Source organism: Arachis ipaensis, chromosome B6 (assembly GCF_059453495.1).
Source record: "Arachis ipaensis isolate K30076 ecotype BB chromosome B6, ASM5945349v1, whole genome shotgun sequence".
Classification (NCBI taxonomy): Eukaryota; Viridiplantae; Streptophyta; class Magnoliopsida; order Fabales; family Fabaceae; genus Arachis; species Arachis ipaensis.
The window spans coordinates 10,944,831-10,969,433 of record NC_142441.1 but is presented as its reverse complement, the minus strand read 5'-3'; the positions used below and the strand labels follow the sequence as shown (position 1 = coordinate 10,969,433).

Sequence of the window (24,603 nt, the reverse complement as noted above, 5' to 3'; positions counted from 1 at the left end):
TGGTCTTTAAAATTTAAAGTGTCCTATTTGAATCTAAAAAAGTTTTATTTAGCATCAATGTAGTTCCACCGTAAGATCAAAATTAAATAATTAACGGAATATCCTACATAACAGTAATATAAGAATAAGATCAATAATATGAAGAACAAGTACAAATTTTAGAGGTACAAAATCAACCGTGGATGCATCAATATATTTATTTATTATTCTCTTTAGTTTTATAGAAAATATTTCATTTAAATTATAAGAAAAATGATAAATAAATGTATTGATGTATTCACGGTTAAATTTTGTACCTTTGGAGCTTGTACTTGTTTCTCCATATTATCGACCTTATTCTTGTACTGCTGTTATATAGGGTATTCTGTTAATTATTTAACTTTGACCTCATGGTGGGACTATATTAAAGCTAAATAAAATTTTTTTGAATTCAAATATGACACTTTAAACTTTAAGAACCAAAATAGGATTATGCCAAACATAGCGAACCAATTTAGTACTTTATTTTTTTTATGATAAAATAGTGTTAGATAGTTCTTTTTTTTTTAAATTAAATATAGATGTACTATTATCGTTTAGAACGAATTGTAAATAAAAGACATTATATGTTAGGTAAATTCTAGTATGAAGAGGCTTCCATAATAGTGATTATATAAGTATTATTATAATTAAAGTTATACTTTTTTTATATTTTGATCACATATTTTTTTTAAATTATAATTATTATTAAATAATAAAAAAATTACTTTATTTTTTAGCAATTTTATTACCATAACATAATCATCTTATAATGTTAGCTATGTATTATGTATTGAAATTTAAACAAATTATTTGTTTATAAATTAAAAAAAAAAAGAATATTAGAATTGGCCCCACTAAATTCATTAAACTAAAAACTACAAAGTGAAATCAGCCGAAGTGAAGTCATAAAATTAAAACTAAAAAAGTCAGATCGTTCCCAACTAAGCTCTTTTTTTTTTTTTTTTTTATATGGAAGTAAAAGTGGTGATATACATTAACATTATAATTTTTGGTGTTTTTTAAAAGTGTGGAAGATAAACAAATTAAAGGGTCCAATTTTTATACTTCAAATTTTTTAATATTTTTAATAGAAATCCCTCAGTCCGATTTCTGTATTCTCACAAATCGGACGGTCCGATTTTTGTACTTCTAAAAAATCGGACGGTCCGACTTTTGTTTATCTAATTAAACAGCTCCACATTTGAGAATAACACCCCATCAACCCACATTTTAAAAAAATACTGTTGCTACTCCAATATCAAAAACAAAATCTGTCCCAACTACTTGTAATTCAGAATTCACCCCTCAGTTTCTTTAAATTCCCATATTCTAAAACTCCACTTCCACAACCCATTTTTAGCATACCACAAAACTGTCCACATATCAAAATTCGTTAACCTAATTTTTGTGGATAGATATATACATTTTCGACCATTAATTACGTGGCATCGCTTGTGAGTTGTGATTAGTGATTACCTTTGGTCAACATCTGTGGCCCTCGACCTTAATAGCTCTGGAGTCTTCGATAAAAATTAGTGAACTTTCGGTTCGGTAGATAGATATAATATGTTCACACAGATTAAGAAATAATTAGCATATGATAGATTCTATTATATTCTATTACGGGAGTTATTAGATAAATAAAAATAAAAATGGAAGGTACGAAAAATAATAGGGCATATTAGAGGGACGGTGGAATACCAAATACTTTCTCTATTTAAAGGTTCTAATATATGGTTGTAAACGAATATATGTAAATGTAATAGAGAAATCAGAAATCTAATTTTGTTTTGATAAAAGTAATTGATTAAAATTATTATGGTCTAAAAAAATTAAGCAAACACATAAAAATAAAATTAATATGCGAAAATAGCTTTTGCATTCTAGGACATAGGAAAATGAATGAAAAAGTATTTAGAAAAAATCTTCCATCAGCAATTTTTAATATTTTTTGTTATTATTTAATTAATATAAATATTAAATTATTTTTAATAAAAAAATTATTAATTTATTCGTATAAATATTAAAAAATATAAATATAAACGATATTAATTTATATATATATAAAATTTTAATAAATATAAATATAAATTATATATTTTTTGTATATAAATTTTTTTTAAATATATATACAAATTATTACTAGTTAGATACTAAAAAAAAAAAACTTAAATTGTTAAAAGTATTAACAAGACATGCTGTGGAAACGAAATCCATTGATCCTCTAAGGTGAATTGGATTAAAAACGAAACAAGTAAAGTGAAAATTATTCAAACTCACTGTAATTAGTTTTGAAGGAAAAAAATATTAATTAAATTTTTTACGATAATAAATAATAGACATTATATTTTTTTATTATAGTACATAGTGTGAATTCAAATAAAATTATTTATGTATTTTATGATAATAAAATATTTATTTTTTAAATTTTTATAGAACTTTCACTAATTGTTATCTATTTATTATAAATACTATCGAAATAAGTAAAATTTTATTCAAAAAATTATTATTTTTTATTATTTTTAATAAATAGTTACGTGACGTCATTGTAATTAACACTATATATAAACATTAATAAATTGATAAAAAGATATAATATATTTATTGTTTATTGTCATAAAAAATTAATTAATATTATTTTTAAAATTAATTAATCCAAAGTTAAAACGAAAATAACAGTGAATGAAAAGGGTGTTTTTTTTTTTCCTTGAAGCGGTGACAATCACACGTGGTTGGCTTTGGCATAATGGAGGCATGTGGATATAAGTCATCTGAAACAGAAATCTCAAATGTCAAGGAAGAACGGAGAAGGGAAGAGAGAGAGGGTGAAGAATGTGACATTTGCTTAACGAAACGTGGGGAGAACAAGAGGGGCTTGTAACTGACCCACCTCACCCCGAACCGGACCCTGCCATTAGCCATCGCCAAACCAAACCAAACCCAAGACAAAAATCAGCATCATTCATTATTACTCTCTGGCATTGCATGCCATACTTAATTTTAGGAGCATTCATAGTTTCATATTTTTATATTTTTTATTTTTAATTTTGATGCATTACTTTCATGTTCTCATATTAATAAGAATATTTCTTCGTAACAAACCGGAATTCAAGCTGACTATAAAAATGAACATATATAGTAGTTTACACTATGGGTGATATACGAAAAAATGTTACATGATTAATAAATATTATTATTTTTAGTTAATATTTAATTAATAATAATTTATATTTATATTTATAATATTTTATATATAAAAAATATATAATTTTTATTTATATTTATCAAAAATTTTATATACATAAATTATATATATATTTAAATTTTTTAAAGTTTATACACATAAATTAGTAAAATTAATTTTGCTAAATAAATAATAAAAATTGTGAACAATGTGAATAATAGATAATATTTCAGATCCACTAAATATAAATAATTTTAATTAATTTAAATTTAAATTTTAAAATTAAAATTAATTTTTTTAACTTATTATTTATATTATTTAAAAAAAATTGTTTTCTTATATTTTTTTAATAAATTTTATTTATTAAAGATAATTTAATATAAATGATGATAAAAAAATATTAAAAATTACTAGCTTAAAAAATTTTTCAATTCTAATATAAATATATTATAATAACTATAATGATTATGATGTTTTAAAAAATATGATTAAAATTAAATATAAAAATATATAATTTTAATTTTAATAATATTTATATAATTACCATGACCACTCTAACATTAAATCACTTTACAATACATATTAGATGGTCAATCATCCATGATTATTACTTACAACTTACACATTATCTACTAGACATAAATAAACACGAGCTTTTCAAAATTAGACATTAGTTAAATGACCAATCAAAGATGAAAGAGTGTTGTTTGCAAAAAATAATTTCAAATGTATTATATTTAATCATTATTATCTCTAATTACACAAAACTATATTTTTCACACATTTTGGCCCCTTAAATTAATTGAGATCAATTCAATTTTATTGATTGGTTAATATTAAAATATTTAGTTATTGCCATAGACACCAAAAAAAAAAAAAAATAGTTATTACCATAACAATTAGATTATAATATTATGTAGTTATTCTACGTTTGAAATTGATACTAAATTACCAATAACATGTTAAAATTCTCAACAAAAAATTAGTCTCTAAAAAAGTTGTGCTATTTTGATGGATTTTGATTTTCTAAAGTTTGAATTTTACTTTAGAGAGTAAAGTGTGATCTTTTATCATTTATTTTATAAGTGGGATCAAAAATAAATATGAGAGAGAAACTATTAAAGGGTAGAAGATTACACTTTACCCTCTAAAATACACATTTAAAATTTAGAAGATTCAAATTCCTATTTTGATCATCAAAACATTAAATTAATTTAAAATTAGTCCAAAATTGTTTTAAAAACTTGAAATTGATTTTAGCATCTTAAAACTATCTTAATGTCACAAAGTTTTACCGAACTAATGTCCTAACAATTATTTGACACCATATATATATACGCTAGTTTAAAACTTTACTCGTTATTGTAATACTAAATAGTTAACACTCAACAGTTAACACGACGGCCAAAAAGAAAAAATAACATGCAATAATTCTTGTATATATTTATTGATACTAACAATCAACATATAATACCTTTTTAAATATAGAAAAAGGTGCATAGAGATTATATTAATTAATAAAAAATGAATTTACAATTTAGTGATGAAAGGAAAAACCGAAAAAGCATCTTTTATTTAGGCTCCAATGGGAAGGAAGGAGAGAGAGACACGCAGTGTGTGTGGATTTGGCCCACCACTTTGAGGGTGGGCATACTGTTCCCAATCCCACCACCACCTTCCTACTCCTCTTCTTTTACTCACAACTCATAACACATTATTTTCATTTTCTCATTTCTTTATTATTTTTGTTATTAATTATTAATTATTATTATTATTATTATTTTCCCTATATTTTCGGTTTCTATTATCATCATTTCATGTGTACCATACATTATTGTCATACACCACCATACCATACCCATTACCATTAACATAATCATATAACCAAAGATTTCCTTGTCACACAAACCAAACCCCATTCACATTGGGTACCATCATACACCATCATCATCATCATCACATCATCATCAATATTCCTTCCCTCTTTCCGGCGTTCACCTGCCGTCGATCTGCTTCGCTCCTACCGCCAATTCTCAACTCTCTCTCTCACTCTCACTCTTGAGGTTCTTCTGTTGTTCATTTTTTCCACTGTTTACGTACATATATATTTATTTATTTCTAATCTTCCATTTCTATTAATGTGAAGAAGAAGAAAAAAGAGGTTATTTCTCATAGCTGAGATACTTAATCTTGCTCTTTGCAGTTCAATTACTTTAATTTTACATGGGAAGACTCACTAATTGCGGCTACTTGAACTCATCAAATCAACTACCCTATTAGCTATGTGGATTTTGCTTAATTGCAACCATGTTTCTGTAGATGTACTCTTTTATGAGTTTTGGGGAAGATCTGAAGCTGATTAATTAGTCTTTTCCTGCTATTATAACTTAATTCAGAACCGGTGTTGCTGTTTTTGAGTTTATTTCTGTTCTGGGGTTGAATTGGGGGTTCTGCGTTTTTTTCGTAATTGTGACTCATGGAAGCTAGATTTGGTACTGAAGCTCTTCAATTCTATGCTATGGGTGGGTCCTCAGTGGGGAAGAGGTCCATGGAGTGGGATTTGAATGATTGGAAATGGGATGGTGATCTATTCATAGCTAGGCCTTTGAATCCTGGGCCTGAACACAGGCAATTCTTCCCTGCTGGTACCAGGATCCCTGTGGCCGGGGGTCCTTCCAACTCTAATAGCTCATCCTCGTGTTCTGATGAGGTAGATCTCGGGATTCGTGGAGGGAACAAGGAAGGGGATAAGAAGAGGAGGGTTGTTGTCCTGGAGGATGATGCTTTGAATGAGGAATCTGGTACTCTTAGCTTAAAGCTCGGTGGTGGTGTTGGCGGGCATGGTGGTGCCCAAATTGGTAGCTGGGAAGGAGTGAACGGGAAGAAGAGCAGAGTAGCTGGAGGCAATTCGAATCGGGCTGTTTGCCAAGTGGAGGATTGTGGTGCAGATCTCAGCAGTGCTAAAGATTATCACAGGCGCCATAAAGTTTGTGAGATGCACTCCAAGGCCACTAAGGCACTTGTGGGAAATGCAATGCAACGATTCTGCCAACAATGTAGTAGGCAAGTTCATGCTATTGTTCTTCTGGAAATTTTATCAGCAGTAAATCAATTCTATGTATAATCACGATAGTCTAACGAAATTCAGATGAATATTATTGATCCTTCACAGAAGCTCTTAATTTTATAAATTTAAAGTATTCTTTCCTAAACGGTAATTCTATTTCATGACATTCTTTTGCTCCATCAAACAGGTTTCACATGCTCCAAGAGTTTGATGAAGGAAAGAGAAGCTGTCGAAGACGTTTGGCAGGCCACAATAAGCGGAGGAGGAAAACAAACAACGATGCTGTTCCTAATGCAACTTCACTAAATGATGATCAGACAAGTAGTTACCTGCTGATAAGTTTATTGAAGATACTTTCAAACATGCATTGTAAGTAGTTCCTTCATCTCATTTCTTTGTCTAGAGCATCTAGTTTTTGTTGCTTGATTTTTTTTATCCTTGCCACTCTCATGGCATGTGGACTGAATGTTGGGCTTCAAGGGCCAGAGTGGTTGAGATAAGGAGTATTCAGTTTTCAAGATAGAGGAATTAGACTTATCATGTTAGAATTTAGAATAGAGCAAGCAAAATAATTTAACCATGGATTTCGGTGTTAGTTGGCGATTATATACAATTAGTTTTCAGCTTTTCGTTGTTGAGTACCTGTAGGTACCTTAGGGACAGAAATGGAGTAAAATATTCTTCATTTTCATTACCTGGATGACCAGTGTTTTTTGTGCACGTCTATTTGTAATTAATCCTATAGCTAAGAATCATGTCTAATTGGTATTCTGATGTGATGGCGGTATTTTAGAGGTGGATAATGACATTTTATTTTCTGAAATAAAGCTGACAGGTCAGATCAGACCACCGATCAGGATCTGCTGACTCACTTGCTTAGGAGTCTTGCTAGTCAAAATGGTGATCAAGGGGGTAAGAACTTGTCAAACCTTTTGGCTCAACCAGAGAATTTGTTGAAAGAAGGGAGCTCATCTGGGAAGTCTGAGATGGTTTCTACTTTATTCTCAAATGGATCTCAAGGCTCTCCATCTGTAATACAACAGCATCAAGCAATTTCTGTAGCTGAGCTCCAACATCAGGTGATGCATGCACATGATATTATGCCTACTGATCAACAAATCATGTCTTCTACAAAGCCCAGCGCTTCAAATAGTCCTCCAACTTACTCAGAAGCCCGAGACAGTACTGCTGGACAGACAAAGATAAACAATTTTGATTTGAATGACATATATATCGACTCAGATGATGGCGTAGAAGATATTGAAAAGCTGCCTGTCTCTGCAAATCTCGGTACTAGCTCTCTTGAATACCCATGGACACAACATGACTCTCATCAGTCAAGTCCACCTCAAACAAGTGGCAACTCAGATTCTGCATCTGCTCAGTCCCCTAGTAGTTCTAGTGGAGAAGCTCAGGTATACTGCATAAGTATTCTTGACTGGCTATTGTACTTGTGCGTATGTAAACAGTCATGACATTCACATGAAAGCACTATCGGCATGATTAGGGTCCTGAATTCTCTATAATTGAGATCATGTTTTGATCATCCTTATAGTTATGGCTTAAACATTTTGTTGGGAACTAGATATGTCTCTGTTTGATATGAAAGGTGAAAGCTTTCATCTAACTGGACGACGTCATATAATAATTTTAAGCTGCCAGTAGCAGGTTGAGAAAGTCCATGCTGGACATTTCTTAGGTGTCAGACATGATGCTGCATGGTTTAGCTTGCAGAAATTTGTATTGCAATTAGCTTCTTAGTGCTGTCTTTTCATGTATGAAGTTGCATTCTAGTTCTTAGTCTTTCCCGTGTTTGATTCAACAATCTTATGCCTTTCTCTGAAGGGGAATTACTGGGGAAAAAATATTAACATTATTTTCCTTTATTATCTGGGTTTGAATGATGCCTTTTTATGCTAAATTTAGAAGATTTGGAGATTGTCATTATTTAGCTGCTAATTTGTTTGTTTCCTCATTTCAGAGTCGCACAGATCGAATTGTTTTTAAACTCTTTGGCAAAGAACCAAATGATTTCCCTCTTGTACTTAGAGCACAGGTATTTTAAGCTCATTAACTCAGCTGAGAGCAATTGTGATTATTTCTTTCTTTTGAAATTTAATAATGCTAAGGGCTTCAATTTCAGATTCTTGACTGGTTATCCCACAGTCCAACTGACATGGAAAGCTACATCCGGCCTGGTTGTATTGTTCTGACCATTTATCTGCGCCAGTCTGAAGCTATGTGGGAGGAAGTAAGCTCTGTCCTTCTAAAACTAATAGCATGTGTATTTTGCTGCTTATGTCTTCTCTCTGGGGCCACTCTTGACCTGACAACACTTTGTTGTTGCTTTCAGCTTTGCTATGATTTGACTTCCAGCTTGAGTAGGCTTCTGGATGTCTCAGATGTTGATTTTTGGAGGACTGGATGGGTTCATATCCGGGTGCAGCATCAGCTAGCATTTGTTTTCAATGGTTTGTTGACGTATTTTTATTGTTAATTTTAACTAGGGTCAAGATAAGAGTTGAAATTTTGTCAGTATTCAATTAAATCCATCAACTACTAATTTGCACACTGAAGTACAATAATTGCTTAAGAGTTTTTTTGATGTCCACATTGTTGTCATTATTATTATTATAATGATTATAATTATGTGTACATGGGCTAACTACATTGGAATTAATATTAGTTTACTGGGTATCCTGTTGCAGGTCAGGTTGTCATAGATACATCCTTACCTTTCAAAAGCAACAATTACGGCAAGATTCTTAGTGTTAGTCCAATTGCTGTACCAGCATCAAAAACAGCTCATTTTTCTGTCAAGGGTATCAACCTGAATCGCCCGGCCACAAGGTAATCTCTACCATGTGTTTTGTGAAATGCAAAAACTTTAGATGTTGACAATTAAATGCAATTCGAGAGATTCTTTAGGTTTGATTGAAATAAGAATACCTTTTATTGGTATGGCATATGACCCCTAAACCTATGCTTTCAGGTTATTGTGTGCTTTAGAAGGGAATTATCTATCTTGTGAAGATGCTCATGAGTCGATGGATCAAGGCTCCAAGGAGCTTGAAGAGCTTCAATGTATCCAATTTTCATGTTCTGTCCCCGTGATAAATGGAAGAGGATTTATTGAGGTGCTTTTTTCAATCGCACAAATTATCGAGCTCTGTATTTTAAGATAATAAGTGCTTTATTTACATTCTTATAAGACCAGTTAAAGAACAGAGCTTCTTTCATTCGGTTCTCGGATTTTGTGCATTATCCTGTCTTTTTGGGTGGTAAGAAGGGAAGTGCTATATATTATTGGTCATCTTAGTTGTAATCATAATGGTACTGCTTCTATTAGTAAGTTGTTATAGCCTGTTTAGATTTCTTGGTAAGTAACATTGATAGTGGCAATGTGAGACTACAGTAACGAGAATTAGTGAAGAATAAATTAAGAGGAAGTTGTTGCCTCGTGTTAGTTGCAGTTGAAGTAAAGTGATAAGGGCAGTATGTTGGTGGTTAAAATGGATTTTACTTTAATATGATTAGGGAAAGTGATATATGTTTTCTGATGCTGCATTCCATTCATATTTTACTCTTTTAAGCGCAGTGTGGAATGACAATTTAGCTATAACTTATTTCCTTGTTAATATTTACTTCCAAAACAATTTCATGCATACTGATTTCTAATTTCTTAATTATTCCAGATTGAGGATCAGGGTCTGAGCAGCAGCTATTTTCCTTTCATTGTTGCTGAGGAGGACGTTTGCTCTGAAATCTGTGTGCTTGAGCCCTTAATAGAAGTAAGTGATATTGATCCCGATAATGAAGGGACTGGAAAAATTAAAGCCAAAAACCAAGCCATGGATTTCATTCATGAAATGGGTTGGCTTCTTCACAGAAGCCAATTGAGATCACGGATGGTTCACTTGAACTCTAGTGTAGAACTCTTTCCACTAAAACGATTCAAGTGGCTCATGGAGTTCTCTGTGGACCGTGATTGGTGTGCTGTAGTGAAAAAACTACTGAACCTACTGCTTAGTGGAACAGTGGGCACAGGAGATCACCAATCACTTCATCTCGCACTTTCAGAGATGGGTCTCCTTCATAAAGCTGTAAGGAGAAATAGCAGGCAATTGGTGGAGCTACTTTTGAGATATGTTCCCGAGAATATTTCTGACAAACTAGGGCATGAAGACATGGCTCTGGTTGGCGGAGAGAATCAGAGTTTCTTGTTTAGACCCGATGCTGCGGGTCCTGCTGGTTTGACACCACTCCATATAGCAGCTGGGAAAGATGGTTCAGAGGAAGTACTGGATGCATTAACCAACGATCCTTGCATGGTAAAGCTTCTGCTATGTTAAATTGGAAATCACGTAACTTCATAGGTTCTATCATCACTCAATTTCACTTCTTGCATACATTTCATGGCCTGTCATATTCCAAATCCTGCATTTGTAGCCATTTGCCATTTTCTTTTTATAATTCATTCACCCCTCCTACTAAAGTCAAATTTTTTGCGATTTCGTGTAGTCTTTCTGCATTACCAAAAGACAAACAACCCTGCATAGCTTCTATTGTTTGATCTACCAAAGTACCACAATAATATCTTGTCCTTGCCAATCCCCGTGCGTTTGAGATTTATCAAGCTGTTAACTAGGGATAATGGACTAATATACTTACGTTGCTGCTGTTCAACTTGTGATGATAATTGGAATTTTTTTTCTTTTTTTTTTTTCCAGGTGGGAATTGAAGCATGGAAGAGCGCTCGTGATAGCACAGGCTCGACCCCCGAGGATTATGCACGTTTACGAGGCCATTATGCTTACATTCACCTGGTGCAGAAGAAAATCAACAAGAGGCAAGGAGGGGCTCATGTTGTGGTTGACATTCCAAGCAATCTGACTGGGTTCAATACAAACCAGAAGCAAAATGAGACGACCAGCTTCGACATTGTTGGAAAGGCTGAAGGAAGAAGTGCCCAAAAGCAGTGCAAACTATGTGATAATAAGTTGTCTTGTAGAGCTGTAGTAGGCAAGTCTCTGGCATACAGACCTGCTATGCTGTCGATGGTGGCTATAGCAGCAGTGTGTGTCTGTGTCGCGCTTCTGTTTAAGAGCTCGCCGGAAGTTCTGTACGTGTTCCGCCCATTCAGGTGGGAATCGTTGGAGTACGGAACAAGCTGAGCTGAGAGGTTTCATTAACTTGAAATAAAATTTGGATAGGTAATGTAATAGACTGTATGACTCAGATTTCCTGTAGGAATGGTTATTTGTATTGTCTAAAACAAATAATGCTATTTATATATTATTATTTATGTGCACTGCATCCTTGTACGATGTATGCGGATCTTCATTTATTCTTAAAACTGTATTTGGTCATAAATCCCTTTTAAGGAGCCAATAATCGCTTTAGGCGACTAGTTCAACCTTCTCTTTATGGACGAGCTAAACTTGAGATCTGAGAACCATGTTAATTGGGTCTTAAAAATTTAAAGACAAACTCTATATTTAGGAGAAATTTTAAGTGGTGAACAATTTTTTAATCAATATCTAATTAATAATGCATGTATGATGATTGTTTATTTTATTTTCTTTTATTTTATTTTAATATATTGATTACATATTAGTTACACAACATCAGAAGTCTTTATTTGGATCTAAATTTATAACTAGTTTATATTAATATTATATGAATATTTCAAAGGAAATTCACATGTGATTTGTGAATAACAACATAATATTAATGTTGAAGTCAGAAACAGCATAATATTAATGTTGAAGTCAGAAACTATGTAAATAATTATTCAGCTAGACATAATTAAATGTTACTGTAAATGATAAAAAAAAGTTGTAAAATTTACGAAAGGTAATGATCCTGGAATAATACCTTCCATAAAATAAACAATTGTTATTAAAATTTAGCCAATTAGTTTTGAATCTCGTTGTATCTATTAAAAATTCCAATAAAAAATATTAATCTATCATATGAGAGTGTTTCACACTTTAAATACTCCTTTGAGTTATTTATTTACTCAATGTGTCACGTGTGACTCTTAATATTACTTCTCCCTCCTTTAAAGGTCGATTGTCTAAGGTGGTTTCTCTCTGTTTAGTTTGTTAGTTTAGGCATGCTAGCAATAATTTGTTAACATGAAAGAAAAAGAAAATTCTTCAGCTATTGTTTGATTGCACTTTTGCCGAGTGAAAAATATTCGACTTTTAAAAACTCGATTTATTTGAACATGTTACAAGAATCACAAGTTAAAAATGTACACTTGATCCAATGTGTTAGGTTAGTAGTACCTCCATGGTAGAGAGATATCCTCTAGATTAAAAGTGGTTTTAACGTACGCTAAAATATTAGGATTATAAATTTATAATTATATCATAAGAGATATAAAATTATGAAAATATGGTCTAACTCCCATTAGTCTGCTTATTATCTGGAAAAGGTGCAAATTAAAGTAATGCAAAAACAACTGAAAATACAGTGTTTATTCATACAAATAATAAATGCATAAAATTATTGGTGATATACAGAGTAGTTTTACAATGAAATTGAATATTGGATTGAAGATATTCAAGCGTATGCCCACATTTTGCACCAAGAGAAGCAACTTCCAAATCTCCAACGAAGAAAAGGATCTTGTCCAAAATTCCAGGCCATGATCTCCCTTGAGTCAGAAAACCATCACCATTGAAGTCATTTTTCTCATTAACACCACAAAAGGCACTATAAAATTAAAAATTCGGGAGGTAGAGAGAGTAATATATAGTATCAACGGAGAGAATGAGAGAGAGAGTGAGAGAGAGAGAGTGTGGATGAGAAACACAGAGGAGGGTAGAGTTAGAGAACATGACAAAGATCTGAGAATCTGGAACCGAGAAGCGTATCAACGGTTGGAGCATGAATCATTTTCCATCTTTGTGGATAACCTTTCTGAAGACATATCAAAGAGAGAGTTGTTTCAGTTGTTCAATTGGACGGGACGCATAAATGACATATATTTGTCACGTAAACAAAAACGTGATAACATATACATTTTTGTGTTCATACAATACATTAAGAAAAGGGGGGCCTTGAAGGCAATAATGGAAATGAATCGAATGAGGTTGAGAGGAAAAGTGGTTTTTGTGGGTGAAGCGAAGTACAGAAGGAAGATGGGTCCGACCGTCATGCATAGGCCTCGTAGAGGAGAAATTAATCACAAAAACATTACTCAACAGGCACAACGTGAAGATCTTCAAATTGACGCACACCTGAATATAATAGAGGCCAGAAAGGAGGCAAAAAAATAAGATCCACATGGAAACGGGTGGACAAAAAAGATGAAGGTTACTGTGGCAAAAGAGAACTTGGACTGGCTACAGAGGAGCTTAGTAGGAAGAACGACAAAGCCTATTGATTTTAATTCTCTGAAAGACACTATTGCCAAAAACTTGCCTCAAGTCATTCAAGTACGAGAATTGGGTGCATACAAAGCTCTACTGACTTTTGATTGCGTGCTAAGCACGGAAGAGACTTACACCTTTAAAATGAATAGTCTCTTACAATTCTTTCACAGTGTATGGAGATGGGAGGAGGCGGAGCGAAGTGAAACAAGAAGAGTATGGCTAGAATACTTTGGAGTTCCTTTGCACGTTTGGTTAGTAGACACTTTCAAGAGTATAGGAGGACAATAGGGGGAAGTAGTTGGGTGTGACAAAATGACAGAATCCTGCAACTCATTCAGTGTCGGGCGAGTGCAAATCAATACATGTGCTATGGACGTGATCAATGAGTGGATGCATATTACAATAGGCCTCAGTGGTTTTGATGTCTTGGTAAAAGAAGTGGGAGGAGAGACATATGGTATAGGATGTAAGTTTGAAAATTCGGCAGCTGGCGACACTAGCAGCGAACAACACTATAGCGGTGCAATAAGCAAATGTGCAGAAACAATTGCAACGTCGGTAAGGCGAACAATCATGCCGAATAACCGAGATCAGGCAGCGGAGCTGCCAATGAAGGTAACGAGGGAGGATGGAAAAGGTAAGGGCATATTGGTAGTTTCACAAAAAATTTTGAATGAGTGGAATTATGACAATTCAAAACAGAATCATATCGAAATGGTAACAGTTGAACGAATTGATCATGGAATTAAAGAAAGAGCAGATTTTGTGGGAAGAGATATTATGAGTGATGGGGAAGACTCAGACAGAACTATATAAGAGGTGATTAGCAATTAGCTATGTGGGCTGGCCAGGGGAGCCATAAGGGAAAGAAAAATAGTTGTGGGCTCAAAAAAAACATGGGCCATGGTCAATTGCCACACTGATAAGGCCTGGCCTTTGCAACTGGGCCCAACTTCCTCAAAAGTACCAAGCCATAGTAGTGCTGGGTCAGGAGGCATGGGTGGGATGATCCATCAACAACCGGGTCAGGCGGATCGGGGGAACCGGGGAGAAAAATGCGCAGGCCCTAGCGCAGCAGCTGAAGCGAGCGGCTGTCTCCTTCCTAACGCAGGAGCTCGAGGGCGAGACTATGGAGATGGTTGGCCTGCGGTGAAGGATAGTAGAATGGGACGCTGTGACGGAGATGGCCGAGTGGAGAACGGTGTAATCGAGGCTGTTGTTAGCAGCGGTAACGCACGTCTGCGATGCCCAGGGAGCGTGGGTCACGCTGACGAGGCTGTTAACCGTGGGTACGAGGGACCAGCGACGCAGGGGATTTTGGTGAGACTATAGTAGTGAGGACACGACTGGCTATAAGCAGTGATGACGCTGAGGGAGCGGAGGACGGGGGAATAGGAGTAGATGGAGGTGATGAAGACGTGGTAGACGTGCACGGGGATAGCAGGGAGACGAGCCAAGAAGGGAATGGTGCTGGGAACACGGACAGTGACGCTGAAAACAAAAGCTGGGCTGACAAGTATGAGGATCATGATATTAATGTTATTAATAAACGTAGCAGGTCGACAATAATCAGGGAGAGTGTGATGCAAGATGGGGCTGAAACTGGGGAGACTCTATCAGAAGGAAAAGGTAATGAAGTTAACAGAGGTACGAGTGACAATCAGATTTCAAAAGTGGAGGAGCAAATGATGGAAAATAAAAGGAACTGGGATCTAGCAGTGGAATCCGGTGCTATGTTATACGACGAAGAAGACGATATCATGGCAATCCTCCAAGCTCAGAATGAAGAAAATGCTTAAAAAAGAAGATTAGCAAAGCAAAAGGCGAAAGCAAGACGATGCAGACCCAAGACTGAAAAAAAGGTGTGTAATAAACTATTAAAATAATTTTCAATTCATGGAATGTTAGGGGCTTGAGGGGGGATGGAAAGCTGAGAATGGTAAAGGAATTAAAGTTGAAATATAGACTGGATATGCTATGACTGATTGAGACTAAAAGGCATGTAGTGACAAGATTTGATGTAGCACAGCTCTGGGGGTGCGATAGTGTGGGGTGGGAATATGTTGCGTCTGATGGTGTATTGGGTGGATTGTTGTTAATGTGGGACGAATTGACGTCTAACATGAAAAACTGCTACAAAGGAGAGAGATGGCTGTGTGTTGAAGGGGTCTTATTAAAGAATAATTTCAATTGCGCATTCCTCTTGGTTTACGGCGCTCATAATAGAGATGAAAAAGTTGTTGTGTGGGAGGAGCTGAGCTATATTGCTGGGTTATGCCAGGTCCCTTGCTGCTTCATGGGGGACTTTAATGAGATTGTACAGGTGGAAGAAAGAAAAGGCACTGGTAACTTAACAGCATCGGCTGAGGATTTCAAGAACTGGATACAAGATATGCACTTAGTGGACTTGCCGCTCAATGACCGAAAGTATACATGGTTCAGAGGGTCTTCATGTAGTCGGATTGACAAAGTAATGGTTAGTCTGGAATGGATTGAGGAGTTTCCAGAGACTCGCTTAAAGGGAGGCTCAAGGGGTTTGTCAGATCATTGTCTGATGATAGTGGAAGACACAAAGATGCGTGGTGGTCTAAGACCGTTCAGAAGTCTAGACTCATGGTTTACACATGAAGATTTTCTAAGAATGGTCAAGGAGGAATGTAGGGGGTTGGGGGAGATAGAGTTCACAGAAAAATTGAAAGCCTTGACAGCTCCTCTGGAAAGATGGCACAAAGACAATTTTGGGGATATGGATAAGAAAATTAAGAGGTTTGAGGAAGAGATGAAGAAGGTAGATGACTTGGTAAGTAGTGGGGTATATGATGCAACACTAGAAGCAAGAAGGAAGGCGTTGGTGACTTGCTGCGAGAGATGGTATGTTAGAAAAGAAGTACACTGAAAACATATGTCACGATCTAAGCATGCGAATGAGAAATCTCCTTTGGTGGGCTTCAGGGATGGTTTGGTGGATATGATATCTGAAGAGGATTCGGTGACTTTAGAAGTTTTGCCGTCAGTTGAAGAGATTAGAGAGGCAGTGTGGGACTGTGAATCATCTAAAGCACCAGGAAGTGACGGATACAACATGAACTTCATCAAGAAGTGTTGGGATGAGATTGGGGCTGAGTTTACAGCAGCTGTGACTGACTTTTTTCAGACATCCAGACTACCTAAAGACTCTAATGTCACATGGGTGGCGCTGGCACCCAAGTTCGTTGGGGCTAAGGAAATCAAAGACCTTCGCCCGATCAGTATGGTTGGATGTGTATACAAGGTGATTTCAAAGGTGTTAGTTAGGAGGATGAGATCAGTGATGCCAGGACTGGTTGGAGAGACTCAGAGTGCGTTTGTCAAGGATCGTAAAATACATGATGGGGCACTTATTGCGTGTGAAACTGTGCATTGGCTTAAAGAAAGGAAAAAGGAAGCGGCAATAATCAAACTGGATTTTCAGAAGGTATATGATAGAGTCAAGTGGAACTTTGTGGATATTGTCTTACAGAAGATGGGGTTTGGGCGTAAATGGCGGGAGTGGGTGATGGAGTGTGTCGGCACAACTTCTATATCGGTTTTGGTAAACGGTTCACCCACAAAACCATTCAAGATAGAAAGAGGTTTGAGACAAGGTGATCCACTTTCTCCCTTCTTATTTGTTCTTGTCGTTGATGTCCTACATAGAATGATAGGTGAGGCTGTTAGAAACTGACGTATATCCCCATTGTTGGTTGGGAGAGACAGTATAGAACTGTTGCACCTTCTGTTTGCAGACGACACTATGTTATTTTGTCCTCCAGAGGAGGAGACTATCAAAAACTATAAGAGGCTCCTACGCTGCTTTGAGTTGATGTCGGGGATAAGTATCAATTTTGAAAAATCTAATTTCATCCCGATCAATTGTGATCCACAGTGGGTGCAAAGTATGTACAGCTTGTTAGGATGCAAGGAAGCTACTCTTCCAGTCAGATACCTTGGAATTCCTCTAGGAGCTAACCCGAGGTTGGTCAAGACTTGAAAGCCAATTATAGACAAAGTGGAGGAGAAGCTCAGCTTATAGAAGTCTAAGGTGCTCAACAAAGCGGAAAAATTACCGGTATATTATTTAAGCTTATATAAGATGCCGAATGCTGTTGCTGAGAAGTTGATATCATTACAGAGGAGATTCTTATGGAGTAAGGAGGATGGTAGGAATGGTATGGCTTTGGTTAAATGGGAATTGGTTCAGGCCCCAAAAAAGCTAGGGGGTCTAGGAGTTGGCGATGCGATGATTCGTAATACAGCACTGTTATTCAAGTGGTGGTGGAGGTTTTCCAAGGAGGATTGCCCGTTGTGGAAAAAAGTGGTATGTTCGTGTAATAAACTCAACCCCGACGAGCTAATCTCCACTAAAAAACTACCGACTAGAGGGGGTCCATGGAAGGATATCTGTCAGTTACAGATAAAGGAGCAGCATGTAAGAGATAAGATGATAACAGGGTTGACCATGGAGATTGGTAATCGTTGAAGAACTAGATTTTGGGAGGATGCCTGGCTATATTGTGGTGCTCTAAAGGATAGGTTTCCAAGACTCTTCTCGGTTTCCAACCAAAAAGGATCTGTCATAGGAGATTGTGGATTCTGGGATGGGTTAGAGTGGATATGAAATTTCCAATGGAGGCATGAGTTATTTCATTGGAAATTGTGAATCAATTACATGACACTTTGAGACTAGTTAAATTAGCAGCTGACAGAAAGGATAGAGTGGTGTGGAAGTTTGATAAACAAGGTGTATTTTCCACTAACTCATTTGTGCAGGTATTGCAGGAGGAAACGCTTCCGGTGGACGTAACCAGTTATAGCTTCACCAAGACCATCTGGAAAGGATTAGTTCCTTCAAGGGTGGAGCTACTTGTTTGGTTTGCCTTAGTAGGGAGAGTGAATACAAAAGAGAGATTGTGTTGGCTTGGGATAGTTAATAATGAGGATAATATGTGCGCCCTATGTAATACGGATGTAGAAACTATCCATCATTTATTCCTTGCATGTGAATTTTCTTGGCAGGTGTGGTGCGCTTGGTTATCTCTTCTTGACAGGAATTGGTGTGCCCCAGGTACTTTAAAGGACCATTTTCAAAACTAGACAGGCGCAACTTATAGAAAGGAGGAGCGTAAAAATTGGTATATATCGTTCTTTGCAATAGTTTGGAACATCTGGATTGAAAGAAATAGGAGGATATTTCAGAATAAAAACAAAGGGGTAGAAGTTGTCAACTTGTCTAGCATTAGTTATCAGGAGTTGAGGAGGGAGGATTCTTTTTGTTGTCGATGACAGTGCCAAAGATGACAAGAAAGTTGTTTTAGTTCACAAAATTCTTGAGTGGCTACTTTATTTTCTGGTTTCTTTTGGTTTTATGTCCATTGCTCCACTTGTATATTGAGCTCCTTTAGTTAAAAAAAAAAAAAAATTGATCACCTTAACAAGATAAAATCATCAGAAGCACAACACTGCCACCGTCCCTTACCAACATAAAGTCATCCCCCCCTCTCTCCCCTTCTTTTTTTTCAGTGCCATGACTTTCTCTCAAGTTATTCTGATGAAGAACTGAGAAATCCTTTATATGATGCTGTAGTAGATACATACTTGTAGCCTTCGGTCGTTTATATATGGCAAATTTGGGATTTGGTATTATTTTAATGTTTAGATTTTAGCAAATATTCAAGATATTATGATTTTTATTTTTGAAATGCATATGGGTTTGTATGTTCTACTTTTTGACAGCTGAAATTTTTTTTGACATGAATATCTAGTTTTTCTATAATCTAATAGAAATTGTTGATGTAAAACTACATTAAAATCAATATTATTGGATTATCTTGATGCGTAGCATTGTCCCATATAATATACGCATATCATTGGTGCAATTAGCAGTGTTCACTCAGTGCAAAAGAGATGAATCAGCTAGAAACTCTGCATTGGACGACGTGCTATGCAAAGCACAAACTCTCCAGGGAAGAATTAGTTGAAAAATATGTCTCCAAAGATAAATAGAAAAAGGATTTGGCTATTTTATATTCTAAAAATATATTTTAATAATTTAATAATATTTTTTGAAGTTCTTAATATATTTAAGTTATTAAAAAAATATCTTTTCAATAATTTTTAATAAAATATTTTTTTTATAGTAATCTTAAAATATACTAGTATATGTTAAAGAAATTCATAAAAAACTTGAAACACAGGGTCAAATATTATACCGATAAAGATAATATAAGTATGTGTTTGAATGCTTTGTTTGAAAGTTTAAACTCTTAAATTTTGATAAATATATACTAGTATTGAAAAGTATTTTTTTTAGTGTTTTAAAAGCACTCATAATTTCTAAAAATTACAAATACAAACATATAATTTTTTTTATTTATCAAAAACAAAATAAGATAAATATACTTTTAAAAACCACAAACGTATCTGAAAATTTTTTATACCAAAATCAGACATTCCTTTTCTTTTACTTCATTCAATTATAATTTATAAATAATTGTGTGGATGTGCGATCAACCTTTTTTCGAAAGATCATTTGTCAGACATAATGTTATATATGGAATATGGATATACACCTTTGTTCTCATCTGTTTTGTCCTTGTCCTTGAACATTGCCATGAAGGCAAATGCAATGTTTTGGAGCAACGAATTAGGAGGGGGTAAAATGCGAGAACATTTGATAGAGTCAGTAGTAACGACTGGCCCGATTTGGAACTTTTCCAGCTATGATAAGGCTTATTCTTCTCTTGTGAATTGTTGCAAGATTCACATGATGAGAACTCTGAATATCTAAATCAGGATACTGAAAAATAAAAAGAAGAGAAAATAGGTCGAGAATTCTATTAACTAGTAAAGTGGAAAATTGATAGGGGGGAAAAAAAATTCACACGCAGCTTTTTCATCGTTTTACATTGAAACCAATTGGGGCAAAATTCTCATACATGTTTCATTGCGTCAACACGGTAACATAATTGGATATAGAAGAATTAAATTGTGAGTTAAAAAAAAAAGTAACAAACAATAAAATTGTTTAGGTATGATATAAGATGACATTATAGACCTAAAGATGGAGCAGCAGTAACTAAACAGGCGAATTATTCATTCCACACCTACTAAGATATAGCAGCCATTGAAGAAAGGAAGGTTTACACATTCATTCGAAACCCCTCATGCTTGAGGCTTGTCCCACTTGAGTGGCTTCACAATTTCCCAGGTGAAATCGGCGTCATCCCTTCCGAAGTGTCCATAAGCAGCTGTCTTCAAGAACCTGTTGCCACCCCTCTTGAGGTCCAAGTTAATGGTGATCATTCCGGGCCTGAAGTCGAAGTTCTCCTTCACAATTTGAAGGATCTCCTTGTCAGGGATCTTCCCAGTTCCATAAGACTCAACAAAGACTGACAAGGGCTCAGGGACACCAATGGCATAGGAAACCTGAACAAGACACCTGCGGGCAAGACCGCTAGCCACAATACTCTTTGCTGCCTGCCTTACGATATAGGCACCGCTTCTGTCGACCTTGGTAGGGTCCTTTCCAGAGAAAGCACCACCACCATGAGCACCCCAGCCACCATAAGTATCAATGATGATCTTTCTTCCAGTGAGACCGGCATCACCATGAGGGCCACCAATGACAAAGCGGCCAGAAGGGTTAAGGTGGAAGATGGTCCTGTCATCAAGGTACTTCTCAGGAATGACAGGCTTGATAACATGCTCCTTAAGATCAGCAGCAATTTGGTCATTGGTAACAGTCTCATCATGCTGGGTGGAAATAAGGACAGTGTGGACGCGAACTGGGACCATGGCACCATTGTCATTGTAGTACTCAACAGTTACTTGAGTCTTACCATCTGGTCTCAGCCAAGCACATGTACCATTCTTCCTAACCTCGGTGAGGCGGGCGCCAAGTTTTGTTGCAAGGACATGGCTGAGAGGCATGAGTTCCGGGGTTTCATCAGTGGCATAACCAAACATGTGACCCTGGTCACCAGCACCAACCTCCTCTGGGCGCTTGGTAAAGTGGCCATGGACACCCTGTGCAATATCGGGGCTCTGCTGCTCAATGTTGACCAAGACCTTGCATTTGTCAGCATCAAGACCGACATCATCAGAGACAAATCCAATGTTGCGGCAAGTGTCACGGACAATCTTCTCATAGTCTACATTGGCCTTGGTTGTTATTTCTCCAAACACCATGACCATGTTAGTCTTGGTGCAGGTCTCACAGGCAACCTTACTATCGGGATCCTGCTGGAGGCAGGCATCGAGAACTGCATCAGAGACCTGGTCGCAGAGCTTGTCAGGGTGACCCTCGTTGACAGATTCGGAAGTGAAAAGGAAGGTCTCGGTGGCCATTTGTCAAGCTGTACAATACAGTAAACAGAAAGTTAGAACTAAAGAGCACAAAAGCTTGAAAGCAAATGCATAAAAGAATATCGGGAAAATCAAGATCACTTAGTGCGAAACTGCTCATCCATGAAAGTTACTAAGATCTGATGTTTTATATTAGAATTTAGAAATCAAAAGCACTGAAGTCACATACTCCTAAAATAAATTTAATAAGAACTGGAAGTTATGGCAAGATTGGTTAACATAATCAAATTATCCCCGCCTTTAAAAATTAGATTAAAAAAAAAAAAAAAACTAGTGCAGCCAAGACGATAACAAAGAATATCATATAAGATTCCCGTGAAACCAGTGACGACAATTGGATAGAATCTTAGGCTTCAAACAAACAAGTTCACAATATATTCGTGGTAACAGCGCAAATTGAAATCACTAAGCAAGAAATGCAAATGAACTTCATCAGATCAGCAACCAGAGATGAACAATTAGAAGATTCAAGCATCAGATCTATTCATCTATCTCGACAGAAGATGAAGCTTCATCAAAAAGCAACGCGAATTACGAGCACAAACCGAAATAAGCATGTGTAGTTCAACTTCCAAAACGACATCGCAGAGCCACAAAACGACAGCAGTCAAAAGCACAGAAAACAAAAAACCGATAAAAAAAATAAATAAAGCATGGATAAAATTCAGATCTGTAACCGTCGTAGTCCATCTAGTAAAACAGACAACAACCGTTTTGGCAGCTATAAAATGCTAAACAGCAAAGAAACCAAAGAGAAGAAAGGTGAAGGAGCTGAACCTGAAGATGCGAAGCGAGTGATGAAAATTGAATTCGGGAAGTTGAGAGAAGAACACTCGCTTGTAAGAGAATGGTGCTGGTTAAGGACAACGTTTTACTTCCCCTCCTAACCTCCTATTTATACTCGTCATTCGCCAACGTGACTGGCCACCGGAACTGACGGTGCAGCCGTTAGATTTGACGGCAAAATCAAGGGATGGGATTTCTCTCGGTTGGTGAGATACGCGTGAAATTTCAAGGAATTGAAACTTACCGGATACTGCCGGTTACTCACCAACCCTAGGCGCGTCCTTACTCACTCTTTAGCTTCTCACCAGCTGTATGTTTGCCTTTATCTTCATTATTTATTATCCAAACAATTAAATTAAGGAATTAATCCCCCTTAGTTTGGTGATAATAATAATAAATTAATAATTAATAAGATCTGTTTTCCATTTTCATAGTAGTATATTAATTTGTCAAGTATTTTTCTCACAAGCCAACAGAAATAGAAGTGTCGGTGGTACAAAACGGTTAGATCGGATCCCAGGCTCCTTCATCTTTTGTCATATGTCCAGATTGATTGATTCTCTTTTCAACCTTTTATTTTTCCTCTTTCAATAATGCACTGATCTTATATTATACAACATATACCATTTTCGAATATTAATATTAATTTGAGCAAGGAAATATATTCGCGAGATAAAATAAGTAAAATATGTGTGCGAAAAGTAAACCAAGTCCCTTATGTATATGTGTCAAAATGTAAAATTGTTGAATGAATTTTTTAGTGGTTTTAACGCAACGCGACATGGATATTGACTCTTAACCTAATTGAGCTTTTGTCTTGTGCTGAATATACAGGGTTTTTTTCCCCCTTGCTTTGTCATGCATTTGGAAAATGGTGATTTGGAAAATAGAAGTCACAGCTTACGACAATCCAAACAACTAGGATAATTTCTTAGTAAGACTAAATTTAATAATAAAGTTTATGGTATACTTTTCCATATTCTTATAAGATGCGGGATATAGCATATTGAATATTATGATAAAATTTTAAATCCTTATGAAACCACTAACATTATTTATTTAGTCAACAATTTGAGCATGGCTGATTTCATATACAGATTTTTTATATATAAAATAAAAGGAACGGGGAAGGGAGGGGATTAATGGGGTTGTTACTTGTTAGTTGAATCAAAAGACACGGTAATGCAATGTTAAATAGGTAATAATCTAAAATTATATTTTATTTAATTAATATTTAAATTTTTTATATATATAATTGTTTTGTCGATTTGTTGCAAATCGAAGGTGGTTCGATATCTAATGGTCTGGGAGTAACTCCTCTTTGTGAGTACCAATTTTATTTTGCATTAAAATTCATGCCTTTGACAATAACGAAGAAGAAGGAACCAAACTTTGCAGAAATTCAAAGTGAACAATAAAATTTAAATGTTTTGAATAAAAGAAAAATCAAATCAAATAAAGGAAAAGTGTTTGGAAAAACAAAGGACAAATTGAAAGGTAAAGACTGAAAAGGATAAAAGTTGTTGAATTTAAAAGAAATGAAAGGACATTAGTGTAAGGAAGATAAATTGCATGAAAAAAAAGTTATAGAGAATTTAAATGAAAAGTAAAACATGGAAGAAATTTTTCAAAGAAAAAACTCTTGACTGACTCAGAAAGTCACTGTGGATGTGAATGAGTGTGAGTGTTTTCTCCAAAAAGATTTCAACCTTTGTTCCTTCGATCTTTCATGTATTTATAGAAGTCCTCAGTCAAATTCAGATATAACTTCCACGTGC

At 35.4% G+C, this 24,603-nt stretch overlaps 3 protein-coding genes across 3 annotated transcripts; 2 read left to right on the top strand and 1 right to left on the bottom strand.

The window, feature by feature from the left end:
• The first annotated feature begins 4,801 nt into the window (after positions 1-4,801).
• On the top strand, positions 4,802-11,583 carry LOC107646030 (squamosa promoter-binding-like protein 1). The gene is made up of 11 exons (XM_016350213.3): positions 4,802-5,268; positions 5,409-6,268; positions 6,460-6,641; positions 7,101-7,687; positions 8,254-8,328; positions 8,416-8,523; positions 8,626-8,743; positions 8,981-9,122; positions 9,265-9,409; positions 9,968-10,603; positions 11,003-11,583. Exons 2-11 carry the CDS (start codon positions 5,682-5,684, stop codon positions 11,444-11,446), a joined length of 3,024 nt encoding a protein of 1,007 aa, XP_016205699.1. The 5' UTR covers positions 4,802-5,268; positions 5,409-5,681; the 3' UTR covers positions 11,447-11,583.
• Positions 11,584-15,779: 4,196 nt separating this feature from the next.
• On the top strand, positions 15,780-17,360 carry LOC107646584 (uncharacterized). Its single transcript, XM_016350760.1, has 2 exons — positions 15,780-16,528; positions 16,610-17,360. The coding sequence occupies exons 1-2, from the start codon at positions 15,780-15,782 to the stop codon at positions 17,358-17,360; spliced, it is 1,500 nt and encodes a 499-aa protein (XP_016206246.1).
• Positions 17,361-20,573: 3,213 nt separating this feature from the next.
• Positions 20,574-23,397, bottom strand: SAM-2 (S-adenosylmethionine synthetase 2). The gene is made up of 2 exons (XM_016350215.3): positions 22,817-23,397; positions 20,574-22,029 (listed from the first exon to the last, which is right to left on the bottom strand). The coding sequence occupies exon 2, from the start codon at positions 22,019-22,021 to the stop codon at positions 20,837-20,839; it is 1,185 nt and encodes a 394-aa protein (XP_016205701.1). The 5' UTR covers positions 22,022-22,029; positions 22,817-23,397; the 3' UTR covers positions 20,574-20,836.
• Between the last annotated feature and the right edge of the window lie 1,206 nt (positions 23,398-24,603).

Excerpts from the sequence above, each read along its gene's own strand:
- LOC107646030 (XM_016350213.3), top strand. The coding sequence starts at position 5,682 with ATGGAAGCTAGATTTGGTACTGAAGCTCTTCAATTCTATGCTATGGGT. Across the intron at positions 7,688-8,253 it reads GTTCTAGTGGAGAAGCTCAG|AGTCGCACAGATCGAATTGT; the intron begins GTATACTGCATA and ends TCCTCATTTCAG. Across the intron at positions 8,524-8,625 it reads CTGAAGCTATGTGGGAGGAA|CTTTGCTATGATTTGACTTC; the intron begins GTAAGCTCTGTC and ends TGTTGCTTTCAG.
- LOC107646584 (XM_016350760.1), top strand. The coding sequence starts at position 15,780 with ATGAAAAACTGCTACAAAGGAGAGAGATGGCTGTGTGTTGAAGGGGTC. Across the intron at positions 16,529-16,609 it reads GTGACTTGCTGCGAGAGATG|GGATGGTTTGGTGGATATGA; the intron begins GTATGTTAGAAA and ends GGTGGGCTTCAG.
- SAM-2 (XM_016350215.3), bottom strand. The coding sequence starts at position 22,021 with ATGGCCACCGAGACCTTCCTTTTCACTTCCGAATCTGTCAACGAGGGT.